Genomic DNA, 27,577 nt, shown 5'->3' on the forward strand with positions numbered 1-27,577 from the left:
CAAATCCAGGATACAGCTTTCTGGCTTTGTAAAGCCACCCTGTTGCCTGCTTTATAGTGCTGGTCCTTGTTTTAACTTTACAGAGCACTGCTCTGACTGCTCATGGTTCTGTTTCATATAAACAAATATAAAGAGATTTCCCTCTCGGGCTGTCATTTCACATCTTGTCTTACTTGTAATGTAATAGGCTGCTGCCATAAGAAGTCTGTCCAGCCCTTCAGCTGAGTATTTCAGCCACAGTCACTTGAGAGCATGGCATGCATCAACTCCAATGGCTTGAAAAGTCTGGGCTGATGTCATGCATATTTCTTGTACTGAGGAAGAGAATTGCAGAATTATTTGATGATACCTCTATTTTTTTTTTTTGTAGAAATCTACAATTGCAAGATAATTCCAAATGCCTTCTCTTGGTTGCTGATGTTATTCAGAACATTCTCCATCATTTTGATTTTTCTGGCATTAGCTTGTTCAGCTTTATTCTGACTTTATCCCCTTTGTACTGCTTAGAAAGAGGAGGAATCGTGCAGTGATGATGTCTGTGTTCACTCACTCTCTTATCATGATGCTACAGATCTTTGCTTAGAAGCGACATTACTGAAGTTAATTGTGCATGTGAAATGTTCTTCAAGCTTCACTTTGCCCACAGTTTGTCCTCTTTTGTAACAGTGCCTACAGCTCTAATAAAAAACTGTTGAGAATATGTATTTTGTAGTGATAACAGTCCACATTATGTTTTCTGCCTTTGGGTAAAAGTGTTTTTTTGTTGTTGTTGTTGTTGTTGTTGTTTTTTCCTCTTCCTTGCTGTTTCCTATGTCAGAGGCCTTACTCACCTTTGTTCATTCTGTGCATTTGCCTTTCATATTATCTTTCTTATATACCCTGTTCAGAGGAGACTCTGCACAAAAAAAAAGAATAATAAGTGAGATTCAAGAATAAAAAGTAGGTTCATGCCATTCGGGTAATTTCTTGTGTGGGTAATGTGTTTATTTGTAAATTTCAGTATAAAATTGGTTTCTGCTTCTTATTTCTCATACTTGTTTAATGTCTTTATCTGTATTCTGAAAGTCCTTCTCAGTAAGATATGCTGAGAACTTTTTTCTCTTCTTGAGGGCTGTGAAATTTAGCCTAAGAATTTCTGAAGTATTTATCCTTTATTTGTGGCTTGCTATTAGACTGTAGTGTTTATTGTGATTTTTTTTTTTTTTTTTTTTTTTAAGTAGTCTTCTTGTCCAAAATACACTCTAAAACTATAAAAGGTCTTGGAAATATTTCACACCCCAATATGAGCAAAATAGATGTTAGTAACTCTCTCAAAGAAAAACTATGAGAAAATAGACCCTATCAGTTTGATTTGACAGTTGTCAGGAGCATGGGAGTGAGGTCAGCTTACATTAGGGAAGATAAACACATTGATATAAAGCAAGGCAGGTATTTAGTTCCAAGCATATATCAAGTGTGTTAGCTTAAGTATTTCATATGATTTAAAGTTTAAAAGAGTTTTCATTACTTTTGAACAGTGTATATACTTTGATATGGCAGTTTTTCAGGTTGATTCAACACATGCCTTCAATATATTGATGCTCTGCTTATGCAGTTCATATCCTGCCAGGTTCTATTATGCATAGAGTCAGAGTGTATCTCTAATAGTTCCTCTGTTGTTTTTTTTTTTTTTTCATCCTCCCTTATACTTGTTTTGGGTAAAAACACTCTCGTGTTTGGTATCTCTCCTTTTTTTCCCACTCTTTTCCTAATGAATCCTGTAATCTAGTTTCTTGCTGGGCATATGTAGCATATTAGGTGTACTCATCTAAAAAGTGATGTTTGCCTTTCTGCTTTCATTGAGTACTGGCAATCTCAAATAGTAAATTCTACAATAGCAAAGGCTTCAGAATCATAAGAATATCTGTATCAGGTCAAACCTGTGATCAGACTCTTAGTTTCCAGTGTCAAAAATTAGGGTACTTGTATAACAATTTCTTTATTTGTGATGTGTCTTCTAAATTCTTTTTAGTAAATTATTATATTATTATATCTTAATATGTAAACTTTATTAGTAATATTTTAGAAATCCTGTTCTTCTCAAAGCCTGTTAGGTATTGACTGCTGGTGAAGTAACTAGAGAGTTACTGATCATCTGGGGACAGCTGCTAGTTGGTGAAACAATTTCAGGTTGCTTAAGAATCTATCATGTTTGTACATGCTTCTCTACTATACACAGATGTGCTTTTCCATTCCTTCTACTCTCATTAGAAACATGTAGGGAGAGAGCAGGCTTAAAAAAATAACTGTGCAGGTGATTGCTATTAATTGCAGCGGAAGACATGCTCATATCAAACTGAACATTGGATCAAAGATTTATTATTTTCTCCCTTATTTAATTGGAAGGCAGATTTACTCTCCAAATTGCTGTTGTTCCAGACAGCAAGTGTTGAATCCTGTTTTACTGATGTGTCACTAGTTGAGCTTTAACTCTATGTACTCTTTTATCCTTTTTGACTTTCCCCTCCCCCCCAAAAAAGGCAATATTATATCACAGGTTGCACAGAGATGTGGTTAATGCCCCGTCCCTAGAGACTTTCAAAGTGAGGCTGGATCAGACCCTGAGCAACATGATCTGGCTGTGTATGTCTCTGTTCATTGCAGGGAAGATGGGCTAGATAACCTTTAAAGATCTTTTCGAATTCCAAGGATTCTATGATTCTAAGGAAATATTTTCCTGATAAATCAATACAGTGGATGTACAAAAAAAAAAAAAAATATATATATATGTGTGTGTGTGTGTGTGTATATATGTATATATGTGTATATATGTATATATATATATAATTAGATTTCATTACTAAAAAATAACAAATGTTTAATACTGACGCATCCTTCTGTATACTCCTGGAATGCTTTGTTGCAGGCTGTAGAAACAGAATGAACCTTGGCAGAAACAACAAAAAAAAACTCAAAGTGAGCATTTGGTGTCAGAAGTGTGATAAACCTGACCTATTCTGGAGCTTGTCATAAAGTGTACTGAGCCTCTCTGTAAATTTTGGACAGTAACAGCTAGGATACTAAGTGGAGCCTGAAAATCACTTACACATGTGGAACAGTATGTACTTAAACTGGCTCTCCAGAGGTGAAAGGCCAGAATATTCCCTGCTGCATAGCCTGACTTCTATTTCAAAACACATGGGTATATGGGAAATCTTCTTATAACAAATGCTTGCAATTTTATAATGATTTCCCAAAGCAGCAAGATATGACTAAGTACAGTTTGAAGTCATTTCTGATTGAACTACCAAGGAGCAGGAATAGTTAATAGCTTGGATCTCAATGCATATTTCATCTCAACTTTTTCTGGTGGATGTCTGATAACCCATCTTTATATTTTCCTGACAAAGGAGAAATTTTTTCATTTTTTCATGTTTTTAATCAGTATGACAGGCAACTCTAGTGTTCTTATCATGCGTCTAGCAAAGTGGAGGAGTGGGTTTCAGGTGCTGCACCCCTTTCCCAGGCATTAGCTGGAAAACATGTGAGGTAGAAAAGGGTTTTCCTACAAGTCCTCCCCATGCTCCAGCTTTGCAGCTGTTCTGAAACAATGATTTGGCTCAACTGCACTTTCACTTCAGATTTTTGACCATCATTTTCACATGGCTCTTGTACATCTCTCTGCTGGACAGGTACTGTGTAAAGGATAAATGTTGTGTCTGCAGGCTCATTGCACTTGGTATATGCTCTCTTTTCTACAAGAAGCTGCTTGCTTATAAAGTGGGGAGTAGTTGCCTTATAGCTTTTTAAAGTCTATGTTAAGGACGTGGTCCAAACAAGCAAATAAGTGGAAAGTAAATTTCTGCTATTATAATATATTTCAGAGTTCCATTTCATGAACATCTAAGCAAGTTGAAAGAAGAAACTGAAATTTTCTATTTTAAAAGACTTATTTCACTAATCACAGATGTGCTTGTTTTGAGTTTTCACCTTGCCTGAAATCTGTGCACTGATTTTCTTGTTTGCCTTTTTCATTTTTTTTAAAAGGCAAAGGAGGAGTTGGAGGCTTGTATGAAATAATGTGATTGGTATGACTCTGCTTTTCAAAGAAAATCTAAAGGGCATTTTAAGTTGAATGAGATGCTTAGTCACATTAAGGCATTGAGTCCTGCTTGTCCATCCATTCATTTGCAGAGAAGTTCCCAAAAGGAAGACATTTGAATTTCCATCTGTGTTTTTATAATTCCCATTCATGCACTGGTTACCTGAAGTGTTACTTCCATTGCAGCATTTCTGCTGCCTTTTTCTGTGTTATCAGAGTTAGATATTGTTGTGACTTGAGAAGAAATTTCTTGTCCTTTATTGGTTTATCTGTGAATCTGATATAATGTCAGCACATACTGTAGTTATGATTCTTAGCCAAAAAGTAAGTCGCGAAAGACTTCTCAATTTGCATGCCTAATTATTTTGATTCTCCAATTTCATGCTTCATTATTTTTATGAGAACTGAATGTTTTCTGCAAGGACTGTATAAGAAAAGTGTCTTGTCCTTCTGTGCTAAAAGCCAGCAGAAGGTATGGTGGAGAATCCTAAAGACTAGAACAGCAACATGACTCTAAGTTGTTTTTTCTTTTCAGCCCATTCAGTTGTTGATGGTTCTGCTCCCATTAATAGCTAGGATCAAACGTCACCTCCGAGTTTGGCAAGCTGATCCCTTATTAGGTTTAAAGTTAAAGCCCATTTTGGCACTGGGAATTGAAAGAGCTAATTCCAGAAGAGTAAAGTTGGAATGAAGTTAGCAAGGCTGTGTGCCAGCACAACAGATCAGTCCAGTATGCTTCATAAATTAACATGCTGACTCTTAGATATATAATCTTTTACACAGCATAAAGTAGTTGTTAAACAACTATCTGATGTGCTTGCCATTAAGTATTACGTGAATGAATAATGCATAAAAACTGTTAGATTTCTGAAAACTCTTTCATTACATGTATTATAAAGCTGCATTCAGGAAAAGAGTTAAAATTCTTCATTAGTTGTGTAATGACACATATCTACATGGACTGTAACATAATTCTTCAGACACCCAGTACTGCCTCTAATAAAAAGCAAAGTCTCATTTTGTGTTTCTAACTAGGCCTTTTTCTTGATTTCTATGACTCTGCGTTGCTTTTTTTTTTTTTTTTTTTACTACATGATAACTGACCTCACTTTTTCCGGAGGAAAGCTTATCGTATTTATTAAAGGCGTGGTAAAAGAGATCTGATGGGATCAAGAGACTTATCTCCTGTTCTTCCCAAACCATAGGGGTAAAAATGTGAGTTACTACTAGTTTGTTCATAGTGGCTGCTGGCTGTTCTTACAACTGAGCTTCTCTGATAGTGCTCTGACTAAATGCACGTGGACCTGTCACCTGTTCTGTATGCTGCTGATGAGCAGATGTGGTCATCGTAGGACTCTGGTAGAAGTGGAAAGAAGCTGCTTTTCGGATGCCTTATTACTGTTTGGCTGAGACCTTTTGCAGCAGTTGAGTAGAAACTAAAGCATCTTGAGAGGGCAAAGGCTGCAGAGCAACAGCTATCATGATATTCTTGAGTGCATGGGCTGAAAACTGAAAGGGTATCTGCATTAGTGTAAGGCAAAATCCATTTACTGGTGCTTTAAGGATACTAATGATAGGTAAGGGTATGTGTTGTCTTGCATTGTGTTACACAACACGTCAAGCATTGACAATGCACTGAAACTTGCAGGCTGTGTGGCTCTTTCTGAAGCAAGTGAGGTGATAAAGAGCAGGGAAACAGTGGAGGCAATGGAAGGAGCATTAAGTTCTTCTAAGGGAGTATGTTAATTTTAAATTCATTATATTGTAATTAGCAGCAGTTGTAAATCTTTAGAGGCTGCTGGATGTTAATGTTTCAGATTTTCCCAGTCGCCTCCTTCTGGGTACATATCAGATGATGTGTAGTATTTTTTATTATTATTATTTTTAATGTGTTTTTTGTCATTGTTGCCGTTGTCATGCCATTGTGTGACTTACCGTATTCTGAGACTAAAATGGGGATGAGGTGCTGTGGTACAGTGTCCCTGCTATGAATATACATTGTGATTTTAAAACGTGGTCTTTAATGTAGAGTGACTATAGGCCTGCAAGATTAGCTGCCTTCAATAAGCAAGGTTAAAAAGCAAATTATAACATAGCAAGTGGACAGATCAATACAGTGGGAAAGGCATACAACAAAAGTGCAATGATGGAAGGACTGGTACAACAGAGAGGTGCTATAAAGGAAGGGAAGAATATTGCTCACCCATATCAGAAGATTCTAGGTTTAGAGGGGAAAGCTTCACCAAGAAGGGATCTCCTGAAAGGGATCCTTCCCTCCTGGCAGTCAGCCCTTAAATGAGGTTTAAGAGAGATGCAACCAGACTCCAGCCCTCCTGGTCACACAACTGAATTGCCTTCACCTGTGCTCCCAGGGCTGACCTTTCCTCAGGTGCTCAACCAATGGTTCAAGCTGTGACTCAATAGTTCCCATACATATAGGAAGAAGAATGTTTATGTGGAGATTATGTGTGCTGCTACTAGAGAAGGAGCTGACCTTATTCTGCAGCACGTGATGTAACCAAAATTCCAGAGAATTTTGGAAGGTTCAGGACTCTAGAAAAAGATATACAGTATAATTTGTCTTGACTAGCAAAACCTGTCAGGCAGGAGGTGGTAGCAGTTTTTCTCTAAGAAAAAATGCTTTCCGAAGAGATTAGTATAGTTAATAAAAAGAGATTTCCTTTAGTTGTTACTGGATGAAATCTTGCTATTCTTGGAGTGGTGAAGTTTCTGCCAACTACCATAAAGATCAAAATTGTGAGCACGTGTGTATGTGTGTGCGTGTGTGTACACATACATCTCTCCCTGTGGAAATATGTCAGTGTATTTTTTTTTTTTTTTCCCCTCCTAAATTACCGTTGTCAGTAAAAGTTTATATCTTGAAGAAGATATGAAGTGAGGAGTCAAATAAAGAAGTCGCTTCTTGGTAAAGAAGAAAATGCCTGTGCTGATATGACTGTGATTTGTACTTTGTGCCTGGTCTTTAGCCTTGATGAGATTATCTTTTAAATCAACTTTTTTTCTTTTGTTCTTTATAATTTAAGTGTTATCTCACTTCTGACATCAAGAATGCCCTCTATTGTAAATAATGGGTTAATTTATAAAAAAAAAAAAAAAAAAAAAAAAAAAAAAAAAAGCTAATTCTGAAATATCTTTATACTTGCAAGGTAGGAGGCAAAGCTACCCGTCCTGTCAAGGGCTCCTCATTTCTTTTGAAGTTTCTCTTCATTTTGATCTGTTTGTGGTCTCCCTTGAGAAGAGACTTCATATACAAGAAAATTATGAGATCACAGGTACAGACAACAACACACTTTTTGTGGCCTGAGTACCAAACATCCTGAATGTTTTTCTCTAAGAAGCAGGCATCAAAAATATGCAACGTACAATTGTCATCTGATGTTTCATAAACCACTGTATTTTATATTTAGTTTTCCATTTCCAGTTTTCTGTGTGGCTTGAGTTTAGCATTATGAAAGTAGTTGCTATGGGAGAGTTGGCTGTATTACTGGATCATGACAAACAGCAACAGCTGAAAGACAAATATGGTGTTCTGTTTTAAGTATAAGGTGGGATGAGAGCCAGAGATCATCAGCTTCAGATTGTAGCAGGCCACAAAACTGGATCTTAGAATCTTGATGTGCACTGTAGTTACTCAGGCTTGATACTTAAATTTAGCTTGTACTTAAGTATTTTCCTAGTTATAATTTTGATTTCTTTCTGCTATTTAAAAGGACATAACCAGCTTTTCCACAACCATGAATTAGTTGCTTAATAGCAAAATCAAATATTGAATAAAAGTACTTAATTATGCTTTTCACACTTTGCCCTGATTGCACTTTTCTTTGCTTTTATTCAGTGAATGTAGGACTAAATATGCAGCGGAAAAATATTTGAAAAAGCTGTCAATACTGTGAAAGAATGTCAGTGCAGTGTCGGCAAAAACCAGCAGAAATGTAACTATCATGAAGTCTTGTCTTTATTGACAAGTAATTACTGCATTTGAAATAGTTAATGTAGAAACTGTCAGATATGAATATGCACAAATACAGTCCTAAACCAATATTTACATGTTCATTTTTGCTTTATTCCAGTATGCGGGGAGTTAATACTCTTATGTAGTTGGAACTTTTGCTCCTGAAGTTGTTCGGTAGTATAGAAATCCAGGCCAGAAATGGAGGGTAATCTCTCCATAGGGAAGACCCTTAAGGAAAATTCTCTGTTTATAGAGGAAGTCATTTGAAATGGAGTAAATCTACCTTTCGATCATTACCCTTTCTCTCCACCTCCCTGATGATGACCAGGAGGGCCATGAAGATGATCAGCGGGCTCCCTTATGAGGACAGGCTGAGAGAGCTGGGGCTCTTCAGCCGGGAGAAGGTACTGAAGACACCTCTTGGCGGCCTTCCAGTACCTGAAGGGGGCTTACAAGAAAGCTGGGGAGCAACTTTTCATGAGGGCGTGTAGTGACAGGACAAGGGGAAATGGTTTTAAACTGGAAGAGAGTAGACTTAGACTACATATTAGGAAGAAATTCTTTACTTTGAGGGTGGTGAGATACTGGAACAGGTTGCCCAGCAAGATTGTGGGTGCCCTCTTCCTGGAGGCATTCAAAACCAGTCTGGATGAGGTTTTGAGCAACCTGGTCTAGTGGGAGGCGTCTCTGCCTATAGCAGGGGTGTTGGAACTAGACAATCTTAAAGGTCCCTTCCAACACAAACCATTCCATGATTCTATGAAGATTCTTTGTCAAGTTGACTGTTTGATCTGATAGTCTTGCTCAATGAGTATATGATGCAGGTAGCGCTTTAGGGGATGTCTGGATAAGATGGTGCATGAGACAGAAACACTGAATAGAGTAAAACAGATCCTTAGTATTTTTCAGTTGTAGAATGTCACCTTCCATGCCTTGCAGTCTTTCCTTCAGTGAGCCTCTGAGGATTGATGAGAAGAGAATGAGTGGTGGAACAGGAGGGAAAAGTAAGAGCCCCATAGAGCACATGAAGAAGATCTATAAATAGTGCACAGAGCTCTCCATTGGCATGCAAGCATTGCCTTCTACTACCTCAGACATTTTGACGCATTAATTTATTCTCTTCCTTGGTTTAAGAGGGGGAAGGGCTGATTCTCACCTGTTCGAATATTTCCAGTTACATGTAGAAAACACCTATCTATAACAGATGAATCAGTAGTAGTGTAAGAAAAGCCTTTTACAGCTCCTGCGCCAGCCAGTGTTTGTACATGTTTCACATTACAGCTGCCAGTGTTAACCCTCACTCCAGAGTGGGAAGCACTAGCTGGGCCCTCCTGTGCTCTAGGTTTATCTGGCTAATGGCAGCAGCAGCAGCAATACAATGACCCACTCAGAATGACATTTGGGCTACTCGTGCTGCCGTCTACAGCATTGGTTTGTGCTTACCTGTCTCAGTGCCAAGGGAAAATCTTGATGCAGGTTTAATTACCCTATTACACATATGTGTGATGTTTGTAGAAAGTTTTGAAATGAACTAAAATGGAGTAGGGGCCAAAGAAGTATTAAAGGGCCCAGTAGTTAAATAGAAAGCTACTATTCAAATTGGCTAGAGCTAGAGTGAGGCATGTGGAGTGGGCCCAAGGGAATACAGGACCCCCTCATAGAGTGAGATGGGAGCTTGTGACAGAAGTTTCTTCTCCTGTGTGCAACTGTCTGGTAACCGTCTTGACTGGAAACAGAATTACGTTATTCTTGGGGTATTTTAAAAATTGATTTTTTTCCCTGGTGGATGGAAAATGTAGGAGGATTACTGTGCTATGTGTGTACGTGGGTGCAAAATAACGGCCTCAGCGTTTATTTGTGTTGGCAGCAAGAAATGTAAATGGTTGAAGCTGGAGTATCTGTTCTGCAGATAAACCTAGCAACGCATTTCTGGTTGTCAGACAACACTTGTTTTTTCTCTTTGGAGTCATTTGTGATGTAATGCCACTGTGCAGTGGAATCCTCTGCACCAGATCTGCAATTAGACGTGACGTCACTGCTGCAGCTGCTTAGTGGGATAGCTCTTTCAGTATGAAGGCTTTCTACTTTCTGCTAGATTAAATAGTGTGTTAGCACGTTGCTCCTCAACAACTCCCAAATATAATACTAGATGGCAAAACTCTGTAACAGTTTACATATGGGACTCACATCAAAGCAAATGAAACAGGAGTTGGGAGTTATGGATTCAGAACTGCTAAGGAAGTAAGGTGCACAGTGTTACCAACCAGCAGGATGAAAACAAAAACTGTACCTGCTGTATTGTTCAAGCTCTTCTCTGGTTTTGTCACTGCATGTTAACCTGGAAACTTAGTCTTTCTTTGTCTTAGAGTGGCAAGAATACGTGAATAAGAGCCTGTATGTCACCAGCATCACTTCATTTGACCTAAGCAGTATCTGAGTCAGGGATGTGCAAGCAGAAATTCATTTTTCTCTTTCCCTTTCAGTGAATTGTATCATATTCTTGGTAGATAAATATTTCAAAAGAATGCATTAATGAGAAGAACAGATCTTATGGAGCAATTTTGGCTAGGAGTTTAAAACTTAGCTCGTGTGGCACTGGGGGTAGACAAAACAAAAAAAGCACTCTTTGCATCCAGTCAAATAGCTGTGTGGTATTGGTTATCTGAGGAGTTGCAGAAGAAAGCCTAAAGCATCCCCTGCTTACTTGGAACAGACGAGGTACCTCTTTCTACATGTTGGACTGGGAACTTCCAGGCTCTGTAGGATGGGTGGATTCAGGTTTGTGTCTGATTGGTCCTTACTGAGTATAACAAGAGATTATGCTGTATAAACAAAACAGAAAAGGCCAGTAGTTCAATTTTTAATGTGCTGTTGCAACTGTGGTGGTGTGTACAATTTGACTTCAAGTGAGTGTGTCAGCTAGACCCTAGAGAAGGGTACCTACTATCAGCTGTGCTGTGCAGTGGGGGCAGCTGAAGAAGTGTGTTCTGGGTTCTGCCCACACTCATACTTCTTGATGTGATTAAAAACCAGCCCAGATCAGACATCCAGTTGCTTCAGTGTTTCTCTCTTCTGCGGTCTTTTTTTCAAACTAAGGTAGAAAATGTATTAACAATACGATCCTTGAAGCAAATTCAGAATCTATTGACTTCAGTGGAGTTTGCTGTTAACTGAAGCAAAGCCAGGGTTTCCCTTACAGCATTTATAGTTACATGGTACAATGACCTGAGGTCTTTCTAGAGCTGCTTACTTCATAATTCTAGCTTCCCATTAGCTCGTGCGTTGCTTTTTGGAATCTACAGGAAGCACCCTGTGTTCCTGCCACAGTTGTGTATAGCAGCAGCTAAAAGGCAGCTGGTAAATACCGGGCATTGCAGAATGACAACGTCCTTGGCTTTGGCACAGGCAACAGAATGTTAAAACTGCTGGGGTGACCCTTAGCTTTGGGATATAGTGTTACCTTGAAAAGCTCATGCCTCAGTGTCCCTGGTTGGTTGGTGTTTTGTGGAGTTGCTTGGTTTTGTTTTGTTTTGTAGTGGCCTTTGTCTCCCATGCAGGTGATGGACAGCAGGCGGATAGCTTGCCAAAAGATAGGCAGCAGAATCTGCTGCTGTTTGGGGAAGCTCTGGTTGCATGACTTTTTGATCTGTGATGTAGTGCAGCTGTGCAATGAACTTAGTTTCAGGAACGCTCTAGCAGACTTTTCTCAGCCTGCCAGTATAGCTATCATGTGATAGCATTAAAAGAAAATCCTAATAGAAGTTAAGATCTATGCTACATACCTCAGTAAAATTAAGGAGAATTGGTTTGCTATACCATTTTCTAGAAAAATCTGAGGTCCTTTCTAGAAAAAAATCCTAGATGTTAAACTGACTGACATAAAATTTTACAGGTCTCTCTTCTCAATTTATCTCTAGTTCTGGTTAGAGATATAGCACCTTCCAGTTCTGTGCATTACCCTCCATGAATTTATAGGGGAGTATATCAGAATTTTGCAAGAAAGCTCAAAAAGTCCTTTGGTCTGTTACTTAAATAGTGTAGGAGGAATTTCAACAGACCTTGCTTATTCCAGTATATTTTGTTTACCTGGACAGAACTTGCACCTCCGTGTTGTCCTTTAATTTTACATTTCTGGTCACCTTGCAACACTTTTTGACTAAACCACAGACACTACAGTTTTTCTTTTCTTTTCTTGGTGTCAGTGACTTGCAATTCTTATTATGATCTATCTTTACACTTTTTAAATTCCCTCTTGCAATTAGCAAAGAGAATTCAGATGCACAGAATCACCCAGCCAGCAGACAGAAAGGCAAACCACACAACATGTGCTTGTATACTCAGCCATTAGATTATAGAGCAAGAGACGTGTGGTGGGTTTAAGCTAACTTAGTGCTGTAAGGGCATGTTTACCTCAGAGACAGTACTGCTGCCTAAATTAGGCCTTGTCCAAATTGAAATCACTCCCAGCAGAATCTGTTTATGCTGACAAAGGAGCTCATTTGCTGGCATTTTAACAGCCCAACTATTGTAAAGACAAAGCTGTGCAAGTCAGAAATAGATTATGTGTGCCAGAATGCGGCACTCTTCAGCAGTAAGAGTGCAGAACAGCACGTCTGGAAGGTGTCATCCTGGCAGTGGAGGCCAGCGAGGGCTGGAGGAGCAGGACCAGGGAGCCCGGAGGCACCAGGAGTAACCACACAGAGAAAGAAGGCTGCTGCCTGTATGCTCTGCTTCCTGTGGGTTTGGGTTTTGTTTGAACAGCAAGCTGCTCTTTGCCAGGCAGAGGCATTAACAGGATGTAACTCAGTGCTTCAGGCAGAGTCCCAAGCATAAGATGCTCTCTCCCAAACCTGTATTTTCCTTAAGTCTTAATTCTAAGCTTGTTTCTCTTGTTTTCCTTTTGCTAAGGAAAGAATTAGGGTGTGGAACTTCTGTGAGATACAAAGGGCTTCAGTAATGTACTGTATCTCTGTGCTTCAGGAGCAAAGGACAGCTCTGGTAACAGAAAAATTACCTTGCATTAGCAGTCAGTGCAGAAAGCCCAGGAGTTCCTTTTGGATTCAGGAGTTATAGGGGTGAATAGGGGTGAATATAGGGGTCCACTGAAGTGGATGAAGTGACAACTGTGTTGACAATACTGGTTGTCCATATTGCAACCTATGTATGCTCAGTGGTAGTAGAAAATCTCTGTAAAGGCAACACTGATTGTACTTGCATGTAAAAGCCTAAAGAGCTTTGTAGCACTTGAGTATCTGTTACATGTATTTGAGAAATGACTGGGAAACACTTGTGTACTCCAAGCAAAATTTATTAGAAGTCTATTCAAGAAAAAAACACAGAGACCTTTTGCTTGTAGGAATTCAAAGTCAATTACCTGAAAGCCAGGTATGAAAAACCTGTATTTTTCTAAAATCAGATACAGAGTAGAAACAGTACTTTTTAAATATCACAGGCAACAGATATTTAAGTCTTCAATCATAAATGGCATCAAAGATAGGAATTAATCTCACAGCAAAGCTGCATGCAGATCTAGTTTAAAATTGAAAGCCTTTGAAATATAAAGCTTTTGCCATTAAATCTGCAATAATAAAGGTATGCTGCACAAAGATGTTTCTTTACCTTCGTCTTAATGACATTTCTCAGTAATAAAGACATATGTACATTTAGATTTGGCTGGTAAACCATATTTTAATTAATAAAATTTTGCATAAAATGCTATCTTACAGAATTGCACTATTCAGATGTGCTTATGGTAAATAGAGAAAGTAAAGCAAAATGCATTGAAATGTTCTGTATGTAAAGAGGGTGAAGATCAAATAAGAAACTTGATTTTTATTTTTATTTTTTTTTAAATCGACAACCAAATGGCTCTGTACAAAAAAGCAAACATATGTACAAAATGCTACAGAGGCTAAATACATGTTGATAATTTCAGTCCTTTACCCATGAGAAATGCAGTAGAAGCTTTTGCCATCTATAAGGTGCCAAAGAAAACAAATCTGACTTGGAAAAAAAAAAATCAATTTTTTTTTTTTCATGAAGTCGTAGTCATTATCATCCTGTGCCTTAATTTAGTATGCTATTTATGCTTACGGTTGCGTATGGAGAATATCTGTTTTCAAATACTTGATTCATTCAGGAAAAAAAAAGACCAACAACAACCCAAACCCTCTCAAACGTATTGATTTTAATACTTGTGATTTTTTTTTTTTAATGTACTAAATTCCTAAAAAAAAAAAAAAAAAAAAGTGTAACTCAGATTTTGTTAACATACATGTGTATATATATACGTGTGTGTGTGTGTATAGTGAAATAAATCAGTACATGATACTTGTGAATGTTTTTCAGGTGGCTATGTTAGAGGAAAAACAATCCTTTGCACTAACACTGTTTACTTGCTGCTTCTTAAAATGCCTGTGGTACATAAAAACACTAACCTCTCAGATTTCATGCTGCTGACTATTACAACATTTTGATTACAACCATTTAATGTCATATGATCAGCAGGTTTGTCTGTGCTTATATCACTGTCTGTCTCTTCTTTAAATCCTGTTTCCTGAGGTTTAACACCTCTTGCACTTCTTACCTTTGAAGAGAAAACGCTGTAGCTTTAATAGGGAAAAAAGTGTTTAGCAAATACCATTGCACCATCAGAACACTTGCAGTTCTTCCATTTTTCACTACACTTGCTTGAGATTTTACAGTCACTGTGCATAAGTTACAACATACAAGTGCAGGCAAAAAACCTATATTATAATTTGTCATTGTAAACCAGTACAATAGGCAAACCTGTGATACAGCAAAGTGAAAGCAACAAATGCTGCCAAGCTAATAAGAATATGAAAACTCAAAACACCTTTTTTTTTTTTTTTTTTTTTTTTTTTTTTTTTTCTTCTTAAATAGTAAGCAGCAACTTTCCCTCTGTTATACATGCATGCTGAAAAATTTTGTTTTCCCATCGCACTTCATGATAGTACCACAAATGTCCCAAACAGGAAGGCTTTCTCCCTCTCCTTACACCCCCCACCACCGTAGCAATTCTTCTGGGTACCTCTCATCAGGCTTTTCCTATCGTGTTTCAAATAAAAAGAGTTAAAAGCAGGGAGTACTTATAGGTAGGGAGGATTCCTCTTGTTTCAGAAAAGCTTAGTTATTCACACGGTAGTCGTTGCTGTAATACTGCTGGAACGGTTTGGCAGATGGGATGGGATGAGGATGAACTGGATGGCCTCTATTTGAGACTGCAAGCGAGAAAACAGAAGGCCAGCGTAGCATGTTTTCTAGCAGCTTTATGCAGATATGTTGCAGAGATGCAGCATAAATAAGAATGAAAAAAATTCACAGCCTCTTGACATAGTTTCCAGGGAAAGTACCAAAGAATTTGGTTCTTCTTGAAGTTCCTGAAATTAGAAGCAATAGATGAAAGAAGGCAATAATAACAGGAAAATCTCTATGTAAGCATGTCCTTGAATTTTTTTTTTTTAATATTTTACAAATGTATCTACTGTTCTTTACATTAAATTAAGTGAATTTTGTATTTCATTTGCGAGTTGTGAATTTTAACAAATTATATCTGCAGGAAGGAAAAAGCAAATATAGGCATATCTGATTGAATTATATAGCTCAGTTGAAATCTCTGCTAAATCTAATGTGCTGAAATTTTGCGTTGGTGCATAGAAATCATTTAGTTTAAACAGCATCATTTGTTTGTAGTTAACTAATTTGGATTTTTGAAACGCTAAGGATTAATAAGATGATAAAGAATTTAGCCACTGTGTGCATGAATGTTTATGCAATGATTTAGCCACCTTATTTAGACCTAAGCATCTGTTTGTTCAGTAATACTCAGTTTTCACAAATAGTCAGTTCTGTAGCAGTACTCGTGTAAGTTTTTATGAGGAGCAATACACAGTCCACTCTGTGTCACTGTGAGAATGATAATAATGCTGTACAACAAATTAGAAGCATGTGTAGATTCCCAAGTGCAGAAGTGAATGATCACCCATTAACTTCACAGGATTTTGGTGGGGATTTCCCCTGGTAAAACCAGGTTCAGGTGTATTACAATGAATGCCAAAGATTAATTAGTTTGTAAGACACCAAACAAACAGGGCAGCAGAGGTCAGGAATAAAGAATATATGAAAAAGCAACCATTTAAAACATACCCACAAACCATCCATCATCACATTTTTCCATCACATCAATGACATCACCCTCTCTGAGCTCCAATTCATCTTCGTTCCTAGGAGTATAGTTATATAGAGCCTGAAACCTTAAACAGGACAAATGTTGCATTTTAAAAAGAAGAAAGAGTTCTTTGCATTGTCATTAAAGAAGCTGTTTTAAACATTAACTCGTAAGTAAAGCTCCCTTCAAGCGTAAGAAAAGGGTAAAAGGGTTTGTTTTGCTTGGTGGAAGATATCAAGGCTAGTACCCAACTTTATCCAAAAGAATGGGGCAGTGAAGACTGAGGCTACAAGGCAAGCCTGATGGCACAGTGTTGGTTAAAACACGATTCTGTTTAAATATTTTATAGTTGAGTCACCAAAGTAGAGAATGTAATTTCTTAGAGGGAGGCTGTAGCCTGCACTAGCCTCTTAACCCCCATGAGCAGCATTGAAGACCATGCTTTTTGCTTTGCTGATCCTGCTGTCCTTACACTGCCATGGCAGAGCCAATGCGTACCATACAAACACGGCCCCTGCTGTGTGATGTGGTGTGGATGCTGAGGAGGGCAGCTCACACGTACTGTCTCTGAAAGTGGGGACTGCCCTGGGCTGCTTGTTAGCACCTACTAGAAGAGGGCTGGCACCTGGGAGCTCTGCATGTAGAAAGGTGGCTACCTCTGTGGGAAGGAGGGCAGTAATTGCTATGTGGAAATAGCTATAACCCTTTCAATTCTTAAAACTGCCCCTGCTACATCAGTCCCTTGTTATTCACAAGTCATCACTGCTGGGGTGGGTTTTTAAAGTTGTCCTTCTATGCATTAGCTAAGGGGCAAGCAACTCCAAGAAGCAAGGGTGACCATAAATGAAACCTGAGGCAGTGGCCTGCACCTGGAGTACTGAGAAGGAGCAGCTGTTGGGTTCAGGCCTCTCCTCAGACAGCTGCCCCTTGCTGGTGGGACAGCCTGTGTTAGCCTGGAGTTTTCCTCTGTTGTGTAACTGTAGGAAAAGGGCAAAATGAGACCCAGCTATCTACAGGACTGAAATAGGTGGTTTTCCAAATTGTTTCTGTCCTAAAGGAAGAGGAGATAGGCTGGCAAAAATGTGTGAAAGGGAGAAAATATTGTAAAGAGAGCCTGAGAGAAAGATTTGCAGAGGTAGTGAAGGGGGAAAGAGACAAATTGAGCTGGTAAAATGAAAAAGAATAAGTTCCAAAGTGGAACACCTCATAAGAGGTAGACCACAAGTTAGTATATGCAGTTATACCTCTTGCCTTGAATGTGCCTGTCACAGCAGCCTCAGAGATGAACAGGGAATAAAACAGATAAAGTTGAGAGAAAAAGAAGGCACAAAAAACTGTGCACAGTGACTCCCTTCAGAAGAAGCTAAAAGGAAGGTGTAGACTAGAGCAGTCACATGTGAAAGAGGGTGAAGTATTCCAGTCTCTGTCATCTTAGTCATTTCTAGCTAATCCATTTTCATAACTCTTTTTGTAGTCATTTAATTCCCTTTTTGATAATTTTACTTAGAATTCCTTTTGTTAGGAAATTCTTAAATAAGAAAGACTACTAAAACTTATAACACTGACAAAGTGCATATTCAAGACAATATATGGTTGACAATTTAAATATATTTGTTTTTTTAGGATTGAGTAATTTTAGTCATGCACTACCAAAACTCACTGAAGAATATTATTTAGATAATTATTGCTTACAAAACAGGTAGGTGCTTCAGTATGCTTAGCTGTCCCACCAACAGCTTGAGGAAAAATGAGAGATTGAAAGCAAAATGTCCAATTTTTATTATATATTGTTTGTGGTCCAGTTATCATTTGATAACTGCTCCTTTCTTTTCTTTTGCTGTTTCTTCAGCTAAGCTGTTGAACATTTTTAGATGCTAAGCACTAATTGCATGCAGGAGAATTTACCTAGCTCCAAAGCTCTCTGATGCTAGAGGAAAAAAATAAGAAATTGAAACAATCTTGCACTGAATTTGCATTTTAATAGCACCAGAACAACCTTACAAGTTTCATTCTGATTGCTTGTGTTGTAAAAATACAACTTGAAACCTAGGTTCTTCTCCAGTTCTTCAAAAAGCTTTTTTGTATCTAATTTTTAAATTGCGCATGTAAATTACACAAAAGTGTTTCTGTGTTCTCATGATTAAAGTTATCAATTCACATTCAGAATGGTTTCTGGCTAATTTGCATTGTAAGAAGAGTTGAATTAATGTAAAGACTTTAATTTGTGTTCTGCTAAGTTAGAACAGTGGAGACAATAAGAATAATTCTGAAAAAAAAAAAAGTCAAACCTTACAAAATTATTGTCCCTTTGTAGTATAAATGATGGAGAACATTAAGTTGGCAAGTGTGAGTTTGATGTATGATTACATCAAACATTAAATTATATGACTGAAACTTTGTCCTGTGGGACTATGTTGGATATCTTCCTACATCATGTGGTTATCTGTAAATTTACGAAATCTCTTCATGGTTGTACTTGGCAGGTCAACAAATTATTTGAGAATGTGCTGGCTGTTGCTTAAATGTTAGGTTTGCTTTAATAGACAAGAAGTATACTTACGGTTCCCCCCCACTGTGTATGTTTTCATGAGCAAGCACAGGGCGCTGTGGCTGAAATGAAATGATTTGAAATGTAATAAGGATTTATAGTCTAAGATCCAAGTAGTTGGATAGGCGTATGATGCATAGTTGCTTAAGCTTTCGTATTCTACTTGGCTTAAAACAACCCTCCCCACACACTCAACCTCGCAATAAATTCTTAAGAGACGTGGCAAGCAATAGTCTTGGTAGGCTTAGAAATCTGATTTTTTTTTGAAGAGGACAAGATAAAAACTAAAACAAAACTTAATTTTATCAACAGTCTGTTTATGGCATAGTAGAAAGTTGGAACAGAATGGAACGGATGTTTGCTGCATCATCGCAGTGAAACAAAAATAGCATTAGAAAAATTAGATGCAAGTGATGAACGTTATACATTACTTGAAGTATATTTTTAGTTAAGTGAAACAAAACCTCGTATACTTAATTGCAGAATTTAGACCATCCATACACAAAAGAACAATCCAATTTACATTACACACAGTAATAACTTGGCAGGCATAACATGCTATGCTTTAATTCCGTTCCAGCTCAAGGGGCAACACAAAGCCATGCAGGCTGTTGGGAGACCAAGAACACTAAGAATTTTTGAAAGACTGTATGTAATTGTTTGAAAATAACAACACTTCTACTCTAAGATGGAAAAAAAAAATGTATTTCCAGTGCAAATTTTTAAAAGAATTATTTTTTGTGTTAAATCTCACACCATTAATGTCCAATAAAGCTGCAAATGATGTAAATGAAAGATATTAATCCCCCAGTGGAAACCTGCTCAGGGAGATAATGACTTAACAAATTACAGCGTAGCCCTGGCCAGAAAGAGTGCAGGAGCAGCTGCTTGGAAGAGTGTTGATATGAGCAGCGTTGATTGAGGATGCCCTATAGTGTTGAGGAGACTGACAGCTTGATACCAGTGTAGGAACTGCCACTATTTTGGGTACGTGGGTGTCAAACACAGCTTATAACACTTTCTTTCATGAATTGAGTAGATTGCAATCTGATCCTGAAGCTGTGAGGTTTTTGTTAGTGGTTCATGCTTCTTTCATTCCCATGTTTGGCTATTCCAGATCATCCTGCTTCAATTTTCTCTAAGATGATGCAGTCTTCCATGGGAGAAGCGTGTGGTAACTAACCCATAGCCTACTAGTAGAAATTGAAAAACTAGTGCATTTTAATATTCTTTTTTTGTACTTCCCAGCATCTCCAGATGTAATTAAAGGAGTTAGTTTATTTTCACCGTGGCTGTGTATTTACTTGCAGAAAATTTCATGAATATTTTCTGCTTCATCTTTACAGTCTGTAGAGTGTAAATTTTTAAAGGTGCCTAAAGATGCAGGCAGGTTGATAACAAAACTTATTCATAAAGATGAGAGCTAGGGAGGAAACAGGTTTTGAATGGCCAAAAAGGTCTGTTTTTACTCTTTAATCCTCTGTTCACCATCGTATTCCTCTCCTCCATTTGTGTGTAAGAAAATTATTACTGCAGAATCCAACAACAAAGATTGCAAATTAGACATTTGAGTTCGTGGTAAATCTCCTTCAACAGCTGAATTGTTGAACAAAAAAAGAACATAGCACTGGGCAGATTGCTTGAGATCTGTATTGCAATCCGGAGTTTATCTTAGTTACAAGCCTGATGTAATCTGAATGGCAAAAGACTGTCCGAGATGCAAGAGAATTCAACCAAAGTTATGGATTTTTCTTGTAATCAATAAAAACCAATGTAATAAATGATACTATGAATGATTTTAATGCTTTGAATATATGCCATGCCAAGAAGAAATTTGGTGAATTTTCTTTTTCTGCACATGCTTCAATGCTAGAATATTTTACTGTTAGTTAACTACCACAGAAACAGATGACACAAGATGATGGCGAGAGATTTTTCTAGTAGGAACTTGATGTTCCTACTACAGAGGAAGTTTTGGCAGAGTCAAGATGTGGGAAAATTAGGTGCTATATCTGAACAGGAGACCTTGGAATGTGATCATCTATATTACCTGAGCTTATTTTAAGAAGCTTTTCCCCCATTTTTTTTTTCCTAAGTCTTTATTTCTTTATACAGTGGCATTAGCCAGAATGTGCAACTCTTATATTCTAGCCAACGGTGTTGAGGAGATACCATGAAATTTATCACCATAAATGCTAAGTTAGTTTTCATGCTAAGGATGTAGGCTTTCAGCTATGGATCGGTTTGCTACGGTATCCTGTTTCCTTGGTTAAAATAAATAAATAAATAAATAAAATAGTAAGGCCTAATCTAAAAAAGGTTAGGAAGTGTGTAATCAAGTGAGGATTCCAGTGGTATGCTTGATCTTCATGCGTGATTGACGTGCCCTTGCTTGTAGTAGTTCTGTAGAGCTCTAAATGTATAAATGTATTCTCGTGGTTTTGGAATTAAATTCATGAATGCACTAAATATTGACTAATACAGTCCCTTCAGCATATTGGCTGCATGCCATTTATTTGGACTAACAAACAAAATTAAAATAGGTCTCGGGATTTTTTGTGCGTGTGGATATAATTATCTTCTTTATTATGGACTTTCTCTGAGATGGTGCTGGTCCAGTACTATAAAATTTCTGGTCTTCCTATGATTATCTCTGTTCAAAGATGGAGCACTGACAGTACAAAGTACTGTCTCCTTGTACCTTGCAGCAAACAAAGGCCTTCCAAAAAAGCTAAGACTTTGAAAATTAAAATAACCTGCATATCTTAAATTGAAATTTTGAAAAGGAAGTACCTGGAAAGAAGATGCTCTAAATCAGGAGTGACTACATGCAAAGCAACTAATTCCAACTTTTAAGTGTCTAGTGTTAAGAAATTGATGCAGAAAATAATTCATCCTTAAAGGAAAAGTAAGGGCAAAGGTAACTTTAATAAACTAGAAGTACTTTTAATCAAGCGTTGTTTAGGACAAAAAACAGGCTATATTTGCAGACCTTTGATCTCTTATATCTTGTAGCACTGGAAATACTGTGCAGTACTGCTGAGATACAATACACTAATGGATTTATAACAAGTTTGGCACATGGAAACCTGTTGGCTTTATTCAGACATAGCACAGAAGCACAACAGGAAGAAGACACAACATACTGATAGTATTCAGACACTTGGGCAAAAACAAAATACTGTAGACACTGAGCTCCTTTAATATGGAAATGCTGTTACTGCACACTGGGCATCTGGTACCATACCCTGTGTGAATAGCTGTGACCTCTGACAGAGGAGCTGCAGGATCTCTTAGTCATCACAGGGCTACGAGGAGGTTTACCCATAACAAATATCTCTCTCTTTAAATTAGCCTAGAAAAACCACAAAAATGTGTCAATTGAGTGTTTATGAATGAAGCATCTTGGGATTTTTGCCACTTCATTCACGCATGCAGATTGGACATGCTTTCCTTGGTAAGAAAAGGCAAGTGTGCTACAGGTGCATGTAATAATATTGGTAGTAGATAGTATTTTCATTTTTGCACTTATCATTTTCTCAAGGGCTTGCTGCTCTGGCACGTGCACTTACGCATTAAAGTTAAGTCATCATTCAAGCACAATGCATGCATTTGAAGTAAGAACAGTTGTTGGAAGTCTATCTACTGAAGTAGCTCATTTAATACAGGAAAAGTTCAACAGCAGACAGCAGAAACACTACCTTGAAAATACAAATGACAAATGTTGTTATTTGTTGCTGTTAAACAGACACCACGCTTTAAATTTGCATTTAGAAAGCAAATTCGTACTTGGTGGAAAGCACTTCAAGGAAAAATCCTAGTTTGGTTAACATCACCATTAATCAGCTAAATACTTGACATGAAGCTGTTCTTAAAAGGATGGGAGGCAAATGTGAATTCTTAGGCCTGCTGGTGAGTAGAAAGGCACGTGATGCTAGTGGAGTCCTCGTATGGTGGAAATCTCTTCTTTGTATTGTTTGTCTGTTTGTTTGCCAGCAGAGAGTGGTAAGGCAGAAAACCCTTTTAGAAGTTGGTGAATGGCCAAAGAAGGGAAATCAGCAGAGGTCAAGGAGGCAGGAACACATCAGCAGTTCTCCTCTGAAAGTATCTTTACAGCTCTTCCTTTGCAGGATACATTCTTCCCACCATCATGGATGGAAGTGATGCTTCTGTTCCATATAGCTACTTGTACTCTACTGTCCAGAATCTGAGGTCATGCTTTAGAGTTGAGCCTTATTCCAAATACGTATATGCATATGGATGTATTTTTACATTAACAGACATTATGAAAGTATAGAGTTTCAGGAACTCCTTTGAACAATTTCACTGGTAGTGCCTGAGTCCTGGAAATTTCTGCTTTTTTTTTTTTTTTTTTTTCTTTTTTTTTTTAATTTAACAGCTGTAGTAAGACTTTAGTTATGGATAACATGTACAAACAGAAGAGGGCAGGTACTGTCTGTCCTTCCTTCTAAAGCTTAAGCTAGAGGTTAAGCAGAAAGAAATAATGGCTGGGCTCCAATTTTTTTTTTTTTTTTTAAGCTACAACTGTCCTGGCAATTTTGTCACTTTTGACTTCTGAAACAAATTTACCTACTGTTGGAATGAAATTAAATCTTTATCTCACTTCATAAATATTGCATAAAAGAGTCTATTAATTTAAGCAATTTTCAAAAAGAACCAGAGCTAGAATTCTTTAACATCACTCCCTCAGTTTCGTTCCTCCTAGTTCTTGATACTGTGGCTCTTGTATCTGCAAAGCTGGAGCCACGGCCTGTGTTTACTTGTGTTCTGTGCTTCCCACCATGCCCAGTAGATAGCAGTGCGCTGTTTAAGAGGTTGCCGGGAGTAGAAACTCCCCCCCCCCCCCCCCCCCCCCTTTTTTTTTTTTTTCCAAGAAAAGTTTTTCCCTCCGATTTCATCTGAGATTAACCTGCCTTCCTTAAACAAGGACGAGACATATCAGGATCACCTAAAAATGCCTTTTTGCTGCTTTTATTCAAAGTGGCAGAAACAAATGCTCTGCTGTGTTTCACAGCTTCCTTGAAGTAGAAGCCCATGATAGATTCATACCCTAGCAAGAACTCCTGGGAATAATTTCCTTCAGGAAAACAACAAAAACAACCCTGCAACTTGCAGACCTTAAGAAGTCCATTACACTTAAATTTTCCATTAACACACAGTCTAAGGATGTAGGTTTTTCAATGATTTCTTTAAAAAAAAAAAAAAAAAAAATTAAATTAAAAAAAAAATGGAGCTAATGATCACTTTTCCCAGGACAATTTCTCAAACTTTTAATGTTACTCTTTTTCCTCATCACAAGGACACTCTGGGAGTCATCACTGGAAATTGATTTTGGGTCTAAACTGCACTGGGAATTTATCTGCTTAGGGCTGTAGACCTTTTCCAGAACTCATTTTTCTGCCACAGAATTGCAGAAAGTGTAGTCTTGAAGAGAGAATAATCTTTGTTTAGTCCTTGACTAATTGATTTAGAATGTTACTCTGTGTAGTAGTGCTTTACTGTAAAACTTAGAGCTGTTTTCCTTGGCTTTGGGTTGAAATTTAAAAAGTGTTTTCAAGTACAAATATTACTTTGTTTCCATTTACTTGGATATTGTTCAGTATTCTTACTCAGATGAAAAAGAAGTCCTGGCATGAACTTTTGTAAGTGAGCTGAAGGTCTTCTGCTCTGCTACTATCTTGGAGGGCTACTTCACAAGTAAGGTCTCATATTACGTTGGCCTTTGATGTCAGAAGTGGATGTTAGTGGTATGGAAGTAGACGTTAAACCTTCCCATCTGTATTCCATTGCGGTTTATTGCAGTGTGGTGGATGGCAGCAGAGGGGCAGTCTGACAGCATGGTGTCTGGCATGGAAGCGAGTATGAACCAAAGGTACGTCATTGAATTCCTCCACATGGAAAAAATGGTACCCACTGATATTCATTGGTGCTTGCTGAATGTTTATGGAGACCAAACAGTGAGTGTGAACACACTGAGGTGGTGGGCAGTGCATTGCAGCAGTGGGACCACGATGGTGGATCCACCTTGGCTGGTACAGGTTTTCACTAGTGCAGCATGCAGGTTCTTACCACTGGCAAAAATGCACTGCTAATGGTAGTGACTGTGCTTTTTAGCTGAAAATTTGCTCTATCAAATAGTGTTATTATGCTCCTTGTAACTGTTGTAGTTTCCATGGAAAAAATAGGAGGCATTACTTTCAGAGATACCTATGTATTTCAATATATTATAGAGATTACAGTTTTTCCTCACTTTTCATTTGAAGAAGGCCTACCTTAATCCTCCACATGCTATGTTACTTAATGTTAGTAGGGGAAATAATAGATGCTTAGGATTAGCCTTGCACTTATTAAATATTAGTGAAGATTTTCAAGAATCCATGCTTGAGAAGTGCAGTTACCTTTACCTTCAGTGAATCTTTTTCCTGCTCATGTAAAAGTTTAGAAATGAGAGGAGGTGAGAGGGAAGCAGCAGAGTGGGATGTTGTAAGAACAGAGTGAGAAGCTGGTGTGTTGGCAGAGTGAAATGGTAGATTTGAATGAAGGTGGAAAGGAGTGTCAGACTCTTCTGATGTTTTCGTAGAAAGCAGAGCTGTCTTAAACAGTTAAAAAAGATGATAAATAATTATGCTATACAACCAGCTGTTATGGATTTAAAACACACAATAAGGAGTCATGTAAAAAACATGGACAGTCAGAAATAGGATGCTAATTTTGATTATTTGTCAATCTACTACTATGGAAGAAAATTCTTCCCTCAAAAATTAAATTACTATTTGTGGCAGTGGATTTCACCTTTACTTTTACTGTTTTCTCCCATGTCATTGAGGTCAAGTAAGGGCAAAGGAAGTCTGCAAAATCTTTCTCATTAATTAGTTTTACATTTGGCCTAACACATTTCAAGAGTGAGACTGTTCAGGCAGTTGCTTTGGGTGGCTCATGCAAGCACGTAAAACAAATGCTCTGGAAAATAAGTGCTGGACAGAGAAGTTTTGTTCTAAAACTGCTTGGAAATGACACAAACTGTGGCAACATCATAGCATTTAATGGCTAGCATGCATTGGAGATAGTTCATTGTTGTACTGTTCCAGAGACAAACAAGGGCAGGCTGTAGGGGGAAGGATATGTTTAACGTAATCTGCCAAACGTAATCTGATCTGTTTCTAGTGACATTCTAGAAACAGTCTACTATAAATATATCGGCTGGTGAAGTGACACATGAGGTACAAACACCTGAGTCTCCACAGGAGATGCATCCTTCCCTCTGAATAATGCTGACAGCATTTCTGGGGTCTTGTGCTCAGAAGGGTGGCACAGTGAGGAGAATGATTCCCTGGCTTTTTGTGAAAGATGAGAGAAGTCAACAATGAAAGAAGGGAGAGGAGAAGCAGGACTGAGATACCCAAGAACATAGTGTTGTCAGCACCTGCTTATGAGGAGGGACTATGCTTTAACTGACAATTTTTATTCAACACCATAGAATAAAACTGTGCCTGCACACAGTACAAAAACATAAATACAAGGAAAAGAAGAGAAAAATTATACTAAGTTACTTATCTGAACACAGAAGCCATGATTTTTGGAAATTAAAATACCTTATAGATACTCGGTGAGGTGCATCCTTCACAACATACTATGGAATCTCCTCTACTTCCTACAGGAAACACTAAATCGTCATGTATCAGATCCTCCTCTATATAGAGTTTTATCAGTTCTTCTGTTGTGTCTTCTGATTCTCTGTAGAAATCTGATTCTTGAGGCTCTGACTGATCTCCTAGGTCAATTGGCAGATCTGCTGTACAGATTTCATCTTCATTTTCAGCATTTGCATCTGGCATGGCAGAGATGGAACTACGCTTATGTAGCAAAGGGATGTTGCAGGTAGAGAAAACATGTTCATCTTCTGTGGTAGTATCTGATAAGTCTCTAGGCATCTTGAGAGATGTACTTGGCTTCTCAGTTCTCAAGTCTTTATATTTTCTTAGTTCAGTATTGTTGCTTTCATGCTTATATGTTAAGTCATGAGATGAACTGGCTGAAGGTGAGATGGAGGCAGATACGAGAAAAGACTGAGGAAGAGCTGTAGTGGAGCTCAGAGAGATCTCTGTATTTGGAATAAAATCATTTCCCTTAACTTGATGAATGCTACTATTTGGGGCGATTGCTAAAGATTGGGATGTTAATGCCAAAGAACTGAGTTCTTCTAAGTCACAAAGAAAACTGTCTGGAAATTGTGGAGGTGGTAAGATACGTAAGCTTGAAGGTGAAAAACCATCCGTCCTGGAAAATGAATCACTAGTGGCATCCTGGAGTGTCTTTTGATCATTGGGTGACCAAGAGGAGAAATGGTATCTGGGAGGTGGGGATAGTGCTTGGAAAGGCAGCTTCAAAAAAATAAGAAAAACATGGGAATTTAAATCAATAGGCATGACAGAGAGCTGGGATATGAGTAGACTGGAAAGCCAAATGTCTGTGCCATCATCTGGATTAGAGGGTATCATTTCAGTGAGCACGGGTGTCTGAAATCATTAGTACATGAATCAGAACAGCAGAAAAGACATTTGAAAAATGAAACTGTATCAGGTTCTGGCCTCGGCTTAAATGTCAAACATCAAGACAAATCTGGATCATTACATTCATGAGGGTGACCTGCATTTGATCTGCTGAAGTTATGTTATTTATGGCTTTCTGTTAGTGAGCTTGTCGTAGGTTATTAAATCATACAATTAAAATTAATGTGATTTCCCCCTCCCCCTCACCCCCCCCAAA

The 27,577-nt window shown here is 38.0% G+C and overlaps 1 protein-coding gene across 1 annotated transcript in view; it reads right to left on the bottom strand.

Annotated features, from left to right (window-relative positions):
• Positions 1-15,392: 15,392 nt before the first annotated feature.
• Positions 15,393-27,577, bottom strand: part of SORBS2 (sorbin and SH3 domain containing 2) — a gene marked incomplete at both ends in the record, with an annotated part of 47,458 nt that continues 35,273 nt past the window's right edge. The window contains 3 exons of the mRNA XM_079534453.1: positions 15,393-15,454; positions 16,221-16,327; positions 18,803-18,852. Of these exons, the coding sequence (XP_079390579.1) occupies positions 15,393-15,454; positions 16,221-16,327; positions 18,803-18,852 (219 nt within the window). The remainder of the gene's footprint in view (positions 15,455-16,220; positions 16,328-18,802; positions 18,853-27,577) is intronic.

This window comes from Tetrao urogallus (genome assembly GCF_951394365.1).
Source record: "Tetrao urogallus genome assembly, chromosome: 4".
Taxonomy (NCBI): domain Eukaryota; kingdom Metazoa; phylum Chordata; class Aves; order Galliformes; family Phasianidae; genus Tetrao; species Tetrao urogallus.